General features: G+C 41.5%; 1 protein-coding gene across 1 annotated transcript; it reads right to left on the bottom strand.

The window, feature by feature from the left end:
* Positions 1-1,424: 1,424 nt before the first annotated feature.
* On the bottom strand, positions 1,425-3,272 carry LOC132892765 (H-2 class II histocompatibility antigen, E-S beta chain-like). The gene is made up of 4 exons (XM_060931133.1): positions 3,137-3,272; positions 2,546-2,818; positions 1,967-2,248; positions 1,425-1,643 (listed from the first exon to the last, which is right to left on the bottom strand). The coding sequence occupies exons 1-4, from the start codon at positions 3,192-3,194 to the stop codon at positions 1,444-1,446; spliced, it is 813 nt and encodes a 270-aa protein (XP_060787116.1). The 5' UTR covers positions 3,195-3,272; the 3' UTR covers positions 1,425-1,443.
* Positions 3,273-18,886: the final 15,614 nt, after the last annotated feature.

Here is an 18,886-nt window from a genome sequence, read left to right as displayed (position 1 = left end):
AAAAGGTTACTGGTTCAGTTCCCTGGACAAATAAGTCACCTAATCTCCAACTGCTCCCCAGGCTGTGTGGGGTAGGTTGTATGCTGCTCTGGTTAAGAGCGTCTGATAAATGCCTGTAATGTAACATTATGCTTCGCTTACATGATTAAAAATTTCTGACAGAATAATAAATGCACTGTTATAGAAAGTAGACAGTAAATCAAATCATTGTGTATATTTTCTGGTGTTGCAGATCAAAAATAATGACAAGATTTCAGCTCTGAGTTTTTTCAAAGCTAAAGAACACATTTTAGAATCAGCTGAATGACTCTCCTGATTAAAAGCATCATCTTACAAACTCAAAATGATCCATCACACTGAAAACCATTTCATTCTTCTTATTATTATTATTTATGCATTGCTTTTTTTTTTCCAGATGAAGTGAAGCTCCCGACCCCAAACAGGACCTGATTCTCCACTTCAGCTTGAATTAAGTTCATAATGTATAATCCAGTCGTAATGACGCCACAGATATACAGCAGGATTAAAAGTTTACTCATAAGAACTGTGTTAATTTCATCAGCTATATAATGCAACATATATAAATCTGTCTAATGATATTTATGAATAGAATTTGTCATTTACCATTTTAAAGAAAATTTTACATCAATTTCTTTTACAACCAGCATCCATACAGAATCAAAAATCAATCCAGTTCTTACCATTAAAATGAAATTATGTGACTGATGATACAAAACCAGAAATTTACAGATAACTGTTAGTTTTGAATCGTAATAAACAGCATCACTAAAACTGAGGAAGTGATCCAGGTTAAAATAGACTGTAGGGGGCGCTAATGATTTAATAATGAAAATTTTACAGGCTACATTTACTTCTGTAATAGTAATTAATTATTTCTTAACTTTCAGATGCATTATAAGAAATTAATTTATACATTTTTAAGCTGAATGTAGTATCTAAGCTCAGTTTGTCAAATTTCTACTCAAGAACTCTTATAAAGCCTATAATCAAGATATTTAACATCAGTTTCAGCAAAATCTGACAGAAAGCTGGTCTTACATTAAGGAAAGTGATAATACAGACGCAGATGCACATATTATGAAATGCTCATTTCTCAGCAGGTTCTAATTGTTCGGAATAAAGCAGATGTTTAACAGATAAAGCGATTTCAGCAAACACTCCAGTGTTTCTCTGCTCACAGACCTGTAAAAATTAACATCACATGTGTGAGCTTAAAAATCATCACATTTCAGCTTAACTGTAGCTAAACAGTGAGCATTATGGGTAAATTAACTCCATCCAATATGGGGAATGAAGCTGAAACCAACATGGGAACTTCAAATGATACCTGTGTTTATGTCGGCACCAGGATCCGTCCTGTGAACACAAATCAGAAATAAAGCAGAAGGATGAATATCAGGTAGCAAGGTTAAATATTAATTATTAATAGCACTTCAATTTTAATAACAAATACACAGATGTCCTAATACACGTTTCTGTTTGTAGATTTCCTGCAATCTTCCACTGACCTGAGCATTTCTTCCTGTAGTAGATGAATCCAGCAGCTGAAAGCACGATCCCCAACACCAGCCCTGAAGCCCCGATAGCAATCTTACTCTTATCAGGTTCAGACATCGAGGGATCTGAGACAGAAAGGGGTTTATATAGATAGATTACAAAAATAATTCATATAATAGCCGTTAATAGCAGCACTAGGTGCTATGGAATAGCATTTTAATACAACAACAGTGTTAAGAACTACTTTTACTTTCAGCTGTGAAAAAAACCCGAATAAATTTTATTTGATGATTATATATTTTTTAAGTCGTTGCTTATTGTTGTTGACTGAACATCAGGTTTTGAAAGCTGAGTTATGATGTGAGTGAAACAGGATCTCCATTATTTTAAGCTCAGTTCATGACAGTGGACTCAGATATTTAGATCTGACTGTGATGATCAGACTCACCCCACTTATAGACCATGGGCTTTTGGAAGCTGGCGTGTTGCACCACACAGGAGATCTCCTCTCCAGATTCAGGCATGTACTCCAGATGTGAGTGGATCTGATAGTACCAGTCTCCATCAGCCATCTCCTCAGTGGACGTTACACCTCCCTCAATCTCTTTCCCGTTTCTCAGCCAGGTCACCTCAATGTTTGGGGGGTAAAAGCTGTAAGCGCTGCACATCAGCCTGGCTGGGTGAGTGCCATCTGACTTCTTTACCAAAGTGACCTCAACCTGGGGCTCAACTGCACAATTAAACCACAACAACATCAACTTACAGCTGAGAGTCATTCATTATAAACTAATAATAATAATAATAATAATAATAATAATAGTATGTAGGTATCTAAAAGGTAATCAGTTTAATTAGGTAACTAGTAAGCTACAGAAGAGCAGCTCGGTGTGTATTATACATGCATTTAAATGCAACTAAAATATTAAACTGAACTAAAAATAATGTAAAATCTGTTACAGGCATACATCATGAGGAAATACTGGGAATATTACTGAATTAAAGTTTTGAGGTTCGCAAATAATCTCACCTGCTTTACTGAGGACGGCGCTGTAGTAATTCTGAGCATTGTTCTTACAGAAACGATCCACATTGGCTTTCCGTGTTTGCAGCTCTGCAGTGTTATTGTTCCATCTCTCTGCGTTTTTGATGCCTATTTCAGTGTATCCCACATACTTCCCCAGAGTGCTGTTATACTCTACGTAGTTGATCTTATTGAAGGTGTAAGACCTTATGTACTCCATGTCACTGAGACCATCAGAGCTCCAGAAGCACCAAGATTCTATTGCGTGTGAATTTCCATCTGAGAGAAAAATAACACCAAAGCTTTATTTCACTGCTAAAACTGAGAGTAATACAGCTTCTATTTTGAATCGATTTTAATGTTTATTTTAAAAACTAATTCTGTGCTTAAACCTGCCTTTAAACACTAAATAAATAAATAAATAAATCTGCAGTTCTGTAATATTCCTCTGATAAATTTAATGAACAAACTGCATCCTTCTAAACACGAGCTTCTTTTTGTTTCTTTGTCTGTTTCCGTTCTTTTCTTTTTTTTAACAGAGCACAGGTGGTGTTTTCTTTAACACAGCCTAACCTCAGCAGCTGATCTAATACTCACTTGCTGTGTGCAGGATGGCAGGCAGTAAGAGGAGCAGTATTCTCAGCAGCTCCGACATTGTTCCTCTCTGAGTGTGTTCTCTTACTGAGGAAAGTGTGGGTGAAGCAGCTCTACTCTACACACACACACACACACACACCAATCCTGCACCACACACACACACACACACACACAGTCACATGTTTCCAGGCAGAATTCAAACCAATACTGTTCACCTGTTAAAGCTGTCAGGTTTAAATCCATCAGTTCACTATTTAAAACTTCTGAATTCATCAGTTAAGAAAAGTTCAGGATTATTTCTCTCTCAAACTGCAAAGATAATAATAATAATAATAAAATTCTCATTTTCAGTTCACAAAATATAGAAGAATGTGGGCTGTTTTTCTTGAACCTTCATGTCCTTAATAATTAAACTTTAGTTTCAATAAAAAATAGTTACATGTAGTATCAGACATCTTGGGATTTTTTTTTATTGTTTTCCTAAATTATATTATTTTCTGCATAACAGTCAAACATTATGCTATCATAGCAATTATTGTCCACTCACCCATCTGCTTACACACACACACACACACACACACATTATAGAAACAAAACTGATCAAAACAAACCAAATACACCAAATAATTGTGATAATAATAATACAATCCCAAATCAGGAAAAGTTGGGATGGTGTGGAAAATGCAAATAAAACAATAATAATAATAAAGTAGGATTTTTAAGTGTACTTTGGCTTGTATTTCATTGCAGACAGAATGAACCCAAGATATCTCATGTTTTGTTGGTCAACTTCATTTCATTTGTTAATATACATCCATTCCTGTGTTTCAGACACAGGACCATTTTTTGGAATGTAACACAGTCAAAAAAAAATTGGGACAAGGCAAGTTAGGGCGAGTAATGAGGTACAACAATTAAATCATGATGTGATGTGAAACAGGTGAAAATAACAGGTGACTGTAATCATGATTTGGGACAAAATCAGTATCCAGGAAAGGCCGAGTCTTTGAGGAGTAAAGACGGGCCGAGGATCTCCAGTTTATCAACAAATGAATGAGAAAATTATTGAAATGTTTTAAAACAATGTTCCTCAAAGAAAGAGAGGAAGGGATTTGAAAATTTCACCCTCTACGGTGCATAATATCATTAAACCATTCAATGAAATCTGGAGGAATTTCAGTGCATAAAGAGCAAAGGGCCCAAGTACGGTGGCCGGAAAGTGCAAAACAAAATTACAAACCATGAAACACTTTTATATTTTATAAACACTTACATTTTATAAAACTAAATTACATTAGCAAAACACTTTTTTTGTGTTTTGCATCTTGTCAATTTTTTTCTAAGATGTAAATTTGTTTTGTCCTTGGTAAAAGTGGAGGCCATCTGATCTGCTTTAATATCAACAGATCTTCATTTAAGGTACGTGAATCTTTTCATCATGGCACACCTTCAGCCTGTTCAGTGTGCTGAGTGCAGGATGTTTAGTCATTCTTCCTCCGTCACTAGCGATAGCTCTATTAGCTTTACTTGTGATAAGTGCAGATTAGTTAGCTCTCTGACGGAGAAGATTTCAGTGCTAGAAGCGCGTGTCCAGGCTTTAGAGCAGGTTAGTGAGCGTGAGAACAGTGTAGTTTCTGTTAGGGAAAGTCTGGACGCCCTAGGTGGAGTTAGCAATCCCCAAAATCCGGCATTAGAGCCCTTACAGCGGGGCGAATGGGTGACGGCTTGGCGGCATAAGCGTAGAGCCAAAGCTACCGCTGAGGCTCGCCCACGGGAGCACCACTCCTCTCCGCGTCACGTGTCGAACAGGTTTGCTCTCCTTAGTGATGCACCCACTGAGAAACCTGAAAGAGCTCTGGTTATAGGGGACTCTATCATACGGCACGTGAAATTAGCTCAGCCTTTAGGGGCACCAGCAGCTTTAGTCAGGTGTATACCGGGAGCCAGGGCGCCGGACATAGCAGGTAATCTTAGGGTCCTAGGCAAGCACAGGTTCTCAAAGATAGTTATCCATGCAGGAGCTAATGATATACGCCTTCGTCAGTCTGAGGTTACTAAGAGTAACTTTGTAGAGGTGTTTAAATTAGCGAAGGCGATGTCCGATGCTGTAGTATGCTCTGGCCCCATCCCAATGCGGCGTGGCGATGTAGCTTACAGCAGGTTATGGTCGCTGAACTGCTGGCTGTCCAGGTGGTGCTCTGAAAACAGTGTGGGCTTTATAGATAATTGGGCTAATTTTGAGGGCACTGCTGGCCTGTTAGGGCGGGACGGTGTCCATCCCACTCGGGAAGGTGCTGCTCTCATTTCCTGCAGCATAGGTCATAGTCTCAGAACAGGCCTAGTTAATTTCTGACAATCCAGAGCCAAGGCCAGGGAGCAGACGAACAGGCTAAACCGACTGTCTGCTAGCTGCACAGAGTCGTCACTCAGGGCCCACTACATCGAGACTGTGTCTGTTCCCCGAGCTCAACAAAAAGGTAGAAATTTTCAGAGAGTTTGTTCCAGTAACCTAATCAATATAAAATTAGATCAGACTGACTGTACAGCTGCTGCCAGCACCTTTGATCTAAAGGTGGGGCTATTAAATATTAGATCTCTTACATCTAAAGCGCTAATGGTTAATGAACTCATTACTGATCAGGAGTTTAATGTACTGTGTTTAACAGAAACATGGATTAAGCCAAATGAATATATAGCATTAAATGAAGCGAGTCCTCCTGGATACAGTTATATACACCAGCCTCGTCTAACTGGCAGAGGAGGAGGCGTCGCGGTTATTTATAACGATTATCTAGGTGTAACACAAAAACCTGGTTATAAATTTAATACATTTGAAGTTCTTCATACTCATATAATGTATGTAGCCTCGAAAAATAAGTCTACCCAGTTAATTCCATTGCTTATTATTTACAGGCCCCCGGGGCCATATTCTGAGTTTCTTTCTGAATTTGCAGATTTTATCTCAGATTTGGTTATTTCCTTAGACAAAGCTTTAGTTGTCGGAGATTTTAATATTCACTTCGATAACCCAGAAGACCCTTTAAAAACAGCGTTTGTGTCCATCTTAGATTCAGTCGGGATTAAGCAGAATGTCATAGGACCGACTCATAATGGTGGTCACACCCTCGATCTAATACTAACATTCAGATTAAACGTAGACAATATAGTCATACTTCCACAGTCTGAAGTTATCTCAGATCATTGTCTCATCTCATTCAAAATATGTCTGAGTAATAATATATGCACCTCACCACGCTACTGTATTAAACGCACTTTCACGTCAACTACTGCACAGAGCTTTATAAATGATCTCCCAGAGCTGTCAACTTTGATTGGGTCACTGTCAGCCCCTGCAGAACTCGATCAGGCAACTGAATGCTTAGAGTCAACATTCCGCCATACTTTAGATAATGTAGCTCCTCTAAAAAGGAAAATGGTCAGAGACAAAAAATTAGCACCCTGGTATAATGATGACACTCGCACATTAAAACAGACCACTCGAAAATTGGAACGTAAATGGCGTCAAATAAAATTGGTAGTGTTCAAATTAGCTTGGAAGGAGAGCTTCCTGAAGTATAGAAAAGCTCTTAGTGCTGCGAGATCAACATATTTCTCCTCCCTAATAGAAGATAACAAAAATAATCCTAGATTCCTATTTAATACTGTAGCAAAATTAACCAGGAATAAGTCCACTATCAACACATGCACACCTGCAGTATGTAGTAGCAACGACTTCATGAATTTTTTTAATGACAAAATTGAGAATATCCGACAAAAAATTCAAACTACTAATTTAAGGTTAGACAATGAAAGTGACCTTGTAGTTAACAATATAACTGTATCAGATCATCAGTTAGAATGTTTTACTCCCCTAAAAGAAACTGAATTACTTTCATTAATCTCTACATCAAAAGCCTCAACTTGCGTACTAGATCCCTTACCGACACATCTATTCAAACAGATAATGCCTGGAGTAATTGAACCACTTCTAAAAATAATAAATTCTTCTCTTATGATTGGCTATGTACCCAAATCCTTTAAACTAGCAGTTATCAAACCCCTGATTAAAAAACCTGACCTTGATCCCTGTCAGCTGTCCAATTATCGGCCAATATCAAACCTCCCCTTTATCTCCAAGATCCTTGAAAAAGCTGTGGCACAGCAGTTATGCTCATATTTACATAGGAATAACATCCATGAAATGTATCAGTCAGGATTTAGACCTCATCATAGCACAGAGACAGCACTGGTTAAAGTAGTAAACGACCTACTGTTGGCGTCTGATCAGGGCTGTGTCTCGCTACTTGTGTTGCTTGACCTTAGTGCAGCATTTGATACCATTGATCATTCCATTCTTCTGGATAGACTAGAAAATGTTGTGGGAGTTAAGGGAATGGCCCTCTCCTGGCTCAGGTCTTATCTAACTGATCGTTATCAGTATGTTGATATAAATGGTGATATTTCTAGACGTACCGAGGTAAAGTTTGGTGTTCCACAAGGTTCTGTCTTGGGTCCACTGCTTTTTTCTCTATATATGTTACCTCTGGGCGATATTATTCGTAAACATTGTATTAGTTTCCACTGTTATGCTGATGACACACAGTTGTATGTCTCTGCAAAACCTGATGAGAGACACCAGCTTAATAAAATTGAGGAATGTGTTAAGGACATTAGGCACTGGATGCTTATAAATTTCCTTCTGCTTAACTCTGACAAGACTGAAGTACTTGTGCTAGGACCACATACAGCTAGAAGTAAGTTTTCTGATTACACAGTAACTCTGGATGGCCTTTCTGTTTCTTCACGTGCAGCAGTAAAAGACCTCGGAGTGATTATTGACCCCAGTCTTTCATTCGAAACTCACATTGATAACATCACCCGGATAGCTTTCTTTCATCTCAGAAATATTGCAAAGATAAGAAATTTAATGTCATTGCATGATGCAGAAAAAATAGTCCATGCTTTTGTTACCTCCAGGTTGGATTATTGTAATGCCTTACTGTCTGGATGTTCCAATAAGTGCATAAACAAGCTCCAGTTAGTTCAAAATGCCGCAGCAAGAGTCCTTACTAGAACTAGAAAATATGACCACATCACACCTGTCTTATCCACACTGCATTGGCTCCCAATCAAATTTCGTATTGATTATAAAATACTACTATTGACCTTTAAAGCACTAAATGGTCTCGCACCACAGTACCTGAGTGAACTTCTGCTCCTCTATGACCCGCCACGCCTACTTAGATCAAAAGGTGCAGGCTATCTGCTGGTACCTCGTATAGTGAAGGCTACATCAGGGGGCAGAGCCTTTTCTTACAAAGCCCCACTGTTATGGAACAGCCTTCCAAGTAATGTTCGGGAATCAGACACAGTCTCAGCATTTAAGTCTAGGCTGAAAACATATCTGTTTAGTCAAGCCTTTTGTTAATGGTGTTTATGAGGTAAAGGAGTAGATCTGGAGGGTCCTCAGACATAGAGTGTTTTGGTAAACTGGGATGTATGGATGCTGTCAGTCCCCACTCGCTTGCTCACTCGAGTTTGTTGATGGTGTAGTGGCTGGCTGCTTTATGTCCCGGGGCTCCCTCATGCCTGTGTTACCTTCTGGCTCTCTCCTTTTAGTTATGCTGTCATAGTTAGTTGCCGGAGTCCCTGCTTGTACTCGGTGCAATATGTATACTGTTCCTACTTATTCAGGTGACATTGGGCATACCTAACCACCTGTGTTTTCTTTCTCTCCCCCCCACCCCAAATCTGTCCCTCTGAGTTACATGGAGTCAACAGGAAATCTTTTGGTGGAGACGGTGGGGACCTCGACTGGCTATCGTAGCCTGCAGGGAATCGGCCATCAGACATTCTGTCGCATGTCCCAGACCCGGTGAAACGTAACTGAATTGTCTTGGCCAGGCCTAAGGGTCCCATCTGCATCTCATCATTGCTGAGGAGTGTGCTCCCATCACCCAATCAAGCATCCAGCCAGAGCAGGTCATGATATATTTTTTACCATATTAACATGCCATTGTGTGTTATGCTTGATGTAAAGACTCTCGTCTCTGCGAGCCTACCACACAGATTTAATACTTGTCATTTTTAGGGCATACCTAACAACGTGTTTTCTTTCTCTCCCCCCCCCCATCTGTCCCTCTGAGTTACATGTTGATCCTGGGATTGAGATGCTGGCCTCTTCTGCCCCTCGGACCTGCTTGATCCATCCTGGTGCCCTGTGTCTGGTCGGAGTTTTATCGCCCCACTCCTGTGAAGGACAGCTCCATGAGGACAGTTGAGGGTTATACCTGTTAAAACTGTTAATATTATAGTCAGGCTGTCTGTTGTTGCCCAAATGAGGATGGGTTCCTTTTTGAGTCTGGTTCCTCTCGAGGTTTCTTCCTCATGTCGTCTGAGGGAGTTTTTCCTTGCCACCGTCGCCACAGGCTTGCTCATTGGGGATAGATTAGGGATAAAATTAGCTCATGTTTTAAGTCGTTCAAATTCTGTAAAGCTGCTTTGCGACAATGTTTATTGTTAAAAGCGCTGTACAAATAAACTTGATTTGATTTGATTTGAAAAGTGTTTTGCTCATGTAATTTTGTTTTTATAAAATATAAAATTGTTTCACAGTTTGTAATTTTGTTTTGCACTTCCCAGCCACCGTACCCAAGCCTAATCTGAACCCCCAAGATCTCCGGTCCCTCAGATGGCACTGCATCAAGAACTGTCATTCATCTACAGCTGATAGAACCACTTGGGCTCGGGATTACTCTGGAAAACCTTTATCAAGCTACAATGCAGAGTTACATCTTTACATCCACAAACACCAGTTAAAACTTTACTGTGCAAAAAGGAAGCCTTATATTAACTGTGTCCAGAAGCGCCATCGGCTTCTCTGGGCTCGTAGGAGTCTGGGATGGACCATCACACAGTGGAAACGGGTATTGTGGTCAGATAATTCAGTATTCCAGGTCTTTTTTGGAAGAAATTGACACCATGTGCTCAGGACCAAAGATGAAAAGGACCTTGCAGACTGTTAGCAGGAACAAGTCCAAAAGCCAGGGTGTGTCATGGTATGGGGTTGGGTCAATGCTCTCGGCGAAGGTAACTTACACTTCTGTGATGGAACATTAATGCAGAAAAGTACACTGAGATTTTGGAGCAACATCTGCTGTCTTCGGTGGTGTAGTGGTTAGCGCTGTCGCCTCACAGCAAGAAGGTCCTGGGTTCGAGCCCCGGGGCCGGCGAGGGCCTTTCTGTGTGGAGTTTGCATGTTCTCCCCGTGTCTGTGTGGGTTTCCTCCGGGTGCTCTGGTTTCCCCCACAGTCCAAAGACATGCAGGTTAGGTTAACTGGTGACTCTAAATTGACCGTAGGTGTGAGTGTGAATGGGTGTCTGTGTGTCAGCCCTGTGATGACCTGGCGACTTGTCCAGGGTGAACCCCGCCTTTCGCCCGTAGTCAGCTGGGATAGGCTCCAGCTTGCCTGCGACCCTGTAGAAGGATAAAGCGGCTAGAGATAATGAGATGAGATGAGATCTGCTGCCTTCAAGACGACGTCTTTTCCAGGGAGATTTCAACAAGACAATGCAAAACCACATTCTGCACACATTACAAAGGCATGGCTGTGGAAGAAGAGGGCGTGTCCCCTCTGTCCCCAATAGAGAATGTGTGGAGAATTAAGAAAGAAAGAAAGCACAACTTTATTCATCACACCCTTGTGAAATTCCTCTCTGCATTTAACCCATCTGAAGCAGTGAACACACACATGCACACACACGTGAGCAACGAGCACACACACACATATCCAGAGCAGAAATGAAAAAAATATGACAGTGACGACCCCGTTCTGTTACACACCTTAAGACCTGTTTACAGGAAGAACAGAACAAAAAATAACACCTGAAACACTTCATCACTTGGAGTCTTCAGTACATAAACAGCTTAAGTGTTGGGAGAAGGAACAGCAACATTATAAACATTATAAAGTGGGAAATGCTTTACTGTCCCAACTGTTTTGAAATGTGTCGAGGCCGTGCAGCGTCGGAAAGGTAGGAGGCTGCATAGAAGATCGTGTTCCGGGGCCAAATTATGTGTGGCACATGGATCCATACGACAAGCTCACCCCCTTTGGCATCGGGGTGAACGGGTGCATTGATGGATTTTCAAGGCATATCATTTGGATGGAAGCAAACTGCACCAACAGCAACCCATGCGTGATTGCAGCCTATTTTGCTCAAACTGTCACTAAACTCGGAGGCTGCCCAAAAATCCTGAGATCAGATCATGGAACAGAGAATGTCCATGCCAACAGACTACAGACTTTTTTCAGGGAAGATGACACTGGAGAGGTCCATGGTCCTCCTTGTGTTATTCAAGGAAGGAGCACGGCAAACCAGAGAATCGAATGTTGGTGGGGGACGTATAGGAGACAGAATGTGGACTACTGGCGAGATGTCTTCAGAGAGTTCTAAGCTACGGGTGATTTCAGTGGTGATTTTATCGACAAGGGTCTTATTCAATTCTGTTTCCTAAAGATTATACAGGTAATCAATCAACACATGATAGGCTATTTAGTTTGAGAGTAAAAACGGTTGGAATAAAGTGATGGGTGTGTGCGTAATTGTGTGCATAACAGTTTGGCCAGTGCGCATGCAGCCAGGCCAATTTGCAATCTATTAAACCCATGCGTATATTGAATCATACTTGTATATCATGCTTCTCACTCTCAGTGCCTGCCTTACAGGACGAGCTGGACACAGTGGTGCAAATGTGGGACAACCATCGCATTCGTCCGGGGAGGAATGGGCATGATCTCTACCATGGCAAGCCAGTGATGATGTACAACGTACCTGAGCTGTATCATGCACAGAATTATCTGCATCCAGTTGAAATGGACAAAGTTAACGCAATCCTAGGTGAAGACATCTGCCAGTGGAAAACAGATATTCCATGTGACATTGACCTACATGACTTATGCTTGCTGGTGATGGAACAACACAACTTGACTCACCGCCCTGACACTGAAGGAGCCATTAGACTCTACAAAGACCTGAGGCCATTGATAAAGGCACTCCTGGAAGAAGCTGATGACTGATCTAACAGCTGATGACCGATCTAACAGTCATTGTTTCTGTTGTATATGTTCTTGCTAAGGTCATGATTTCAGTAAACTTACACTTGACATGTCAGCTGATTGTCTTTTTTGCTAATGTATATATCTTTTATTTTGCATGTATATTGTGGATTTGAAAGACAGTATTTCCTCAGCACACTGTAGTGAGATTAAACTCAAATGACAATAAGTGACTAACTTATGCAGACAATCAAATGATTCCAAGGGGTTCAAAAACTTTCAACTATGAATGTATTTAAGAAGTGCAAGGAAGGGAAGCATACAGTATCATCAAAACTGAAGTCAGCAATATTACACAATCCACAGTAATGTGTGTAACGGTGAGTTCAGAAAATACTGCAGCAGGAAGATTTTAAGATGACATACAATAGTCACACGGTCACTGCCGGTCAGACATTTAAAATGATATGTCAGCAACAAAAGGCAGAACAAGTAATAATTCAGAAAAATACTGCATCAGGAAGAACATTTGAGTTCTTATAAGTTGAGTGTGAGGGAAGCATATCATTCAACAACTATCATGACTATTGCAAAACTGAAGTCAGCAATATCACACAATCCACAGTAATGTGTGTAACGACGAGTTCAGAAAATACTGCAGCAGAAATATCATATTACAGTAATTTTAGGATGAAATTCAATAGTCAATGTCATTGCAGGTTTTACAACACATTAAAACATTTAAAACGTTATGTCAGCAATAAAAGGCAGAACAAGTTGTAATTCCATCAGGAAGAACATTTGCGTTCTTATAAGTTGAGTAATGCAACATTCAGAAAATACTGAATCAGGAAGAACATTCAGGAGTTATTACATAATGATTTAAAATCATAGCATCCTGTCAAACAATCCTGTAAACAAGTACACTGTCATTGCAATTCAAACATTTTAAAAATAATGACAGCAACATGACAAAAGGCAGAAAAAAAGAATCAGGAATGAAAAGTGAAATATTTCTCATAGATATTTTGATCACTGTATCTCTGTCGGTAGAGACGAAGCCGGGCCAGTCTTCTGCGGAGGTGCCGCGGACTAATTTTGAAATGATCCCTTATTAAAAGACTTAATGCAATCTCTCCCTGTGTCAACCCCTGATCAAAATATTGCCTTATTAGGTGATCGATTATCCAGACATTCTAATGACCAAAGTTGCGTCTATACAGAATGAGAAATAGCCCCAAAGTCAGCATATCACAAGTCTCTTGGCGCACCTGAATGAACCATTTCTCAGCTGTTTACTCGAGATCACGGAATAATTGTTTTGTTTTCTCGAGATCTCGAAATAACGGTTTTGTTTTCTCGAGATCTCGAATTAGTTGTGTTGTTTTCTCGAGATCCTGAATTAATTATGTTGTTATCTCGGGATAACAAGGTGAATAAAAAAAGATTATATGAAGGGCCTCTCGCGGCTTCCATAAGCCGGAGTAAATGTGTACAGTATTTTTCATAAACAACCTTTCTATTTATATTTTATGGTATATGTGTAGCCTGTGGGCCATGCTTAGGGTTTGGTAGTGACTACCACTGTATTTCTCTTTCTCTCTCTTGCCTCCTCTTCCTCTGGTTTGGGTCGCTAACAGAGGGTTTAGGATAGGCATTGATCAGGCCACCTAAGGGGACCATAAAAGCACTTGGGGTCCTCACGTTAGCATAGGACCTGGCTAGCACACTCGGTGGTGTTTGTTTGAGGAGGTTGCTTTTGCTTCAGGTATGCTTTCACTATTTCCATTTTTGGTTTATTTTCACTGACAAGCAGTGGGTTAAGCATGTGTTTGTCTGTGTGGTTTAGTGTATGGGGAAGTGGGCGTGGCTGGCTCAAACTCCTCTGAATCAGTGTGGACATGGATAGCTGCCTCAGTGTTGAAACTGGTGTATCTTCAGGTCTAACTTCTGGCATATGTGGCAGATCACAGAATCCAGGGACACATGTCGGCCCGGGGGCATTTTGAGTTATTGACAGATTCAGAAAGTACAGTTTCTAAGCTTTCCAATGATGCCATCCATGTGGAGATCTGACAATATTTGAAGAATGTGTGGCCTTTTGAAAGTGTATACTTCTTAAAACAGAAAAGGGAGAAAAGAAGGGAGAAGTTTTCCATCTCAGCTACTCTGGGTGTAGGGCGGGCACATAATGGTGCTCATTTGCATGACATTAAGGAAAGCCCCACCCCCTACTAGCTAGCACGATACTACTTTCGTGTAAACAAAGATCACCACGTCAATTTTCCTTCCATGCAAAGTATGCCCAAAACAATTATGAAGTACAAAAATAAGTCCTAAAGTATACTTTAACGCTTTGTGGTTGAAAAATTACTCACACCGTAAGAAAGAAAGATAGCACGATGATGACACAACTAACACAACACTAGTTTCATGTAAAGCCTCGGTCACAACCGGCCGTATGTGCTCCTACAGCCGGTCTACATGCAAAAAACACAAGAAACACACGGAGAGCGCGCATGAAATGCACGAGAGCGCGCGTGTGAAAAGCACGAGAGCGCACGTGTGATGTGCTGATTTTCTAGCCGCAGACCGGCCGCAGAGGTTCTTTGTCATGTCAAACAAACTCTACGGGCGCTTACGTTTTTTTCACGTTGCAAGACAAACTTACGGCCAACGCGCGTCTTTCTCCGTGAACAAAAAAAAAAACGCAGCGATTTGGGAAACGCCAAAAATCATATGGCCCAAAAATCGTACGTCCGGTTGTGACCTAGGCTTAACCAAACCACAACACTCTCCGTTACATGCAAAAATAATCACACAGCCTTAGATTAATAAACTTACCCCATCAGAAAGAGAAACGGCGCCTTGCACACACCAATGCCTCCGATGGAATGTAATCCTAGAACGGTCCATGTATCATCCGATCATTCAAGTATTCCATTCAATCTGGAAAATGAGGTTGCGTTTTTTTTTGCTAGAAATGGTGATCTCCGATGTAAATACCGTGTGTCTGTTTGCTTCGCGGGGCTCCTCTGCGCTCTGTTTAGTAACTCATTCCATAGTGAAATCACATGCCTGTATGCAGTTAAGTAGCCATGCGCTCAACTCGGATCATACAGCTGATTCACAGAAAAAAAACAAACAAATGACTTAAATCATCATGTGAATGGCCCATATGGTAATTTACCCACACCCCCCAGCAGGCTACAGTCCTGACAAAAATGAGACAATTTGCAACAAAAAATGTATGCTTTTCCAACAAAACAATCTATTATCTGAAATACTGATTGCATTCTTCAAGATCTCAACTTGCACATGATGGAAAAAAACAAAAATCACAAATTTCGAAAAAAAATGCTTCCTTTGCGATTATCTCGGATTCGTTTCGGCCGACATGTGTCCCTGGATTCGGTGAGGGGTCACATATGCTGTTAAGACTAGGCCAGGTATGTGATATTAGTCCTGAAAATGTTTCTATTGTTATGACTGTGCCTGTGTAGATGTGTACACACATGAAGTTGGTTTGTTTTAGAATATTTGGAGTCATTTGTGTGTTTTGATTTTATAGGTCTATGCAGCTATGGCACATTGCTAGCTGCTGTTCTTTTTAGCGTGTGAATGTATGTGTGAATGTGGTGCTGCTCGTGGGTCGTGGACGCTTTAATTTTTTGTTTGTTTGTTTTTCCTCTAGCCTGCGAGCTGGTTTCAGTGTAGTGTAGTGCTGTTAAGCTTTGAGTATCGTATGCTGCAGGCTAGAGTGGTTTTGTATTTTTCTTTCTGTTATCTGTCTTGTCCTCTCCCTTTACCTGTTACCATCTGTCGCTGGTGCATAGGGTTGCCTAACGTGAGAAGCTCCATTGACGGGTTGGGGTTTCCTATCTTGATGTGCACCGTGTGATGATGATTGAAGGGTTTGCAGTGTCATTGTGTGAAGCTCTCTGTCCTTAGCACTTAATATGTAAAGGTTCACCAAGTGCATACCCAAGTTTGTAGTATTAAGTGTGAATCCAAGTGTGTAACAAACAAGTGTCACCAAGTGTGAGTTCAAGTGTGTAACAAACTAGGTCTAGCATTAAGTGTGTGGTAAAGCAAGTGTGTAGCATTAACTGTGAATTCTAGTGTGCGACAAACAAGTGTCATTTAAAGGTGAATTCAAGTGTGTAACAGACCAGTGTGTAGCACTAAGTGTGACTTGAAATATGTTCGCACCATAATTGTGGTATTAGGACCCTGGCGTCTCACTGGTGCTTCTTCTCCTTATGCTCAGCGGCCTTCCAGGTCTGGGGGTCCCTTTTTTTTTTCTCTCCTTTTGTTGATGTATCGTTTTGTTTTGTTTTTTCTTTTTGCCCATTTAATATACAGACTATGTTTAACTGCACTTAGTGGACTTTTAAATCTATTTATTAATAAAGATTGTATGTTGATACTTTTTTTCTAAACTTGAGTCCATGTATTTTATTAGGAACTTGGTCCCCTTGTTTTGGTATCTTCAGCCGGTGTTGAGATAACAAGGGGTGGCGTGGTCAGCTACATTCTTGAGGCTTAACAATTTGGCGTAGCCAGCAGGACGAACCAAGTTTTTCTCCCTTGTGTTTTTATTCCCAAATAACTTTTGTGGGTTGGTTACGTTGAGCAGCACCGTGTGTGTGTGTGTGTGTGTGTGTGTGTGTGTGTGTGTGTAAGAGAACAGCAGCTGGCAGCACAATGAACGCGGAGGACGGCGCGGTGGAACCTACTGTGGAAATGCAACGGCTACAGGAACGTGTGGCTCAGCTTGAAGCCGAGAATGAAAGACTCTCAAATGGACAGAGGCCTGCCACTGGGGAAGGTAGTTCCCAACCAGCAAGAAGGGAGCAGGCATTGTACCTACCCTGGGAGAGGTGGTGCCCTATGTTCTCGGGCTCCATTACAGCAGGGTCCCTCTCTGTCGAAGAGTGGCTGGAAGAAGCAGAAAGTTGTATACGGTTGAGGTACATGTCTGATTTAGACAAAGCATTGTTTTTGTATGACCATCTAGAGGGCGAGGCCTGTAATGAGATCAAATATCGACCTCTTACTGTCAGAGAAAGCCATGTGCAAATTATGACTGTGTTAAGAGAGGTATATGGATGTTCTAAGTCCTATGTATACTGGCAGCAATGTTTCTTTGACCGTAAACAGAGAGTGAGTCCTTATTTGAGTTTTCTCATGCCCTTATGGAACTGATGGATAAAATAAAGCAATCCAAAGAAGGTTCTATTGCAAATGTTGCTATTGTACTGAGAGACCAATTCTGTGAAAATGTACGAGATGTTGCGTAGAGAGCTTAAACATTTGGTAAGGGCAGATGAGACTCTGACCTTGCTTGATGTAAGGAGGGAGGTTACAAGGTGGGTGGAGGAGGGGCAACCTAGCCATGATGGAGGCTCTCGTGCTCCAGGGCGCACAAACGAGGCCTCTTGTATATCTCAGTGTGAGTCTACTTTTGCTCAGACACCAGAAATGGCAGAGTTAAAGGAGATGGTTTTAAAACAGCAAGCCCAACTAGATATGCTGGTTAAACACCTGGGGCAGTCTGCTAATAAACCACAGTCTTCCCAACCATATAGGACAAGGCGTTTTAAATGTACATCTGATGGCCAGCCCGTATGTATTAAGTGTGATCAACCAGGCCATATAGCACGGTATTGTCAGTCTGTTCCTGCACCTAGAAATAGTAGGCCTGCCCTTCGTTTGCTAACGGAGGATTCCAACAGTTGTTTAGTTCCCTCTACCAGGAGCTCCACTAGTCAGTTGGGAAACTAGAGCCCCCTAGTGTGCAGAGCCACACACTGGGAGGGGAGCACACTGGCTCTGTATGCTCATCCTCATTGGGTCGGTTAGTGGGAAAATGTCCAGTTTTGAGTGTGATGATGGGTGATGTTGAAGTCTTGTGTTTAATTGATACTGGATCAATGGTAACAACTGTAACAGAGGTTTCTTTAAGAAGCACTTTAGTCACATGCAGAAGAAAGACTGTAGGTGGCTTGGACTTAAGGCAGCCAATGGACTTGACATCCCGTACACAGGGTACATGGAGGTAGATGTAGTCATTCTGGGGCAATGCATCTCTGGGAGGGGGGTATTGGTCGTCAAAGACCCAGTTAACATGACCCTTCAGAATCGTAAAGCATCTATGCCTGGCATACTGGGTATGAATGTTCTTGGTGAATGCTACAGGGTTCTTTTTGAACAGCATGGCTCATGGCTCTTCCAGTCCCCTTCGGTTGAATTGGCAGGTCCGGCGGCTCAACGAGCTCTTCGGCATTGTGAGAGGTTTCAAGCTGTCCTTCATTCTTCCAAGCCCTTTAAGGTGAAGGTTCAGGGGAAGTCCCCAGTCTGTCTTGGGCCTGGTACACTCACTATGGTTCCAGTTACCTGCCCTCAGTTGGAAGCTGCTGAATTTCTTCTTGAACCACTGTGCATCAAGGATGGAGAACTGCCCGAGGGCGTCCTGGTGTCTCCAACCCTTGTGGCAGCGAAGAAGGGTCTCCTGTATGCCCCAGTGGTCAATGTGGGCTGCTCTGAAGTGTGGCTTTCCCCGCACCATGCCATTGGTACTGTGCAAGTCGTCGAAGCCACCTCTTTGGGGTCCAAGTCCTTTGTTCTTAAGCCAGAATGGGAGGACTGTTGTGCAGTCATCTCTGCTCAAGAGGTCACTTCGGACCGT

This window comes from Neoarius graeffei, chromosome 10, assembly GCF_027579695.1.
Source record: "Neoarius graeffei isolate fNeoGra1 chromosome 10, fNeoGra1.pri, whole genome shotgun sequence".
NCBI classification, from domain to species: Eukaryota; Metazoa; Chordata; class Actinopteri; order Siluriformes; family Ariidae; genus Neoarius; species Neoarius graeffei.
Note: the sequence above shows the minus strand (reverse complement) of the source record. Positions and strands in the feature narration are given on the sequence as shown.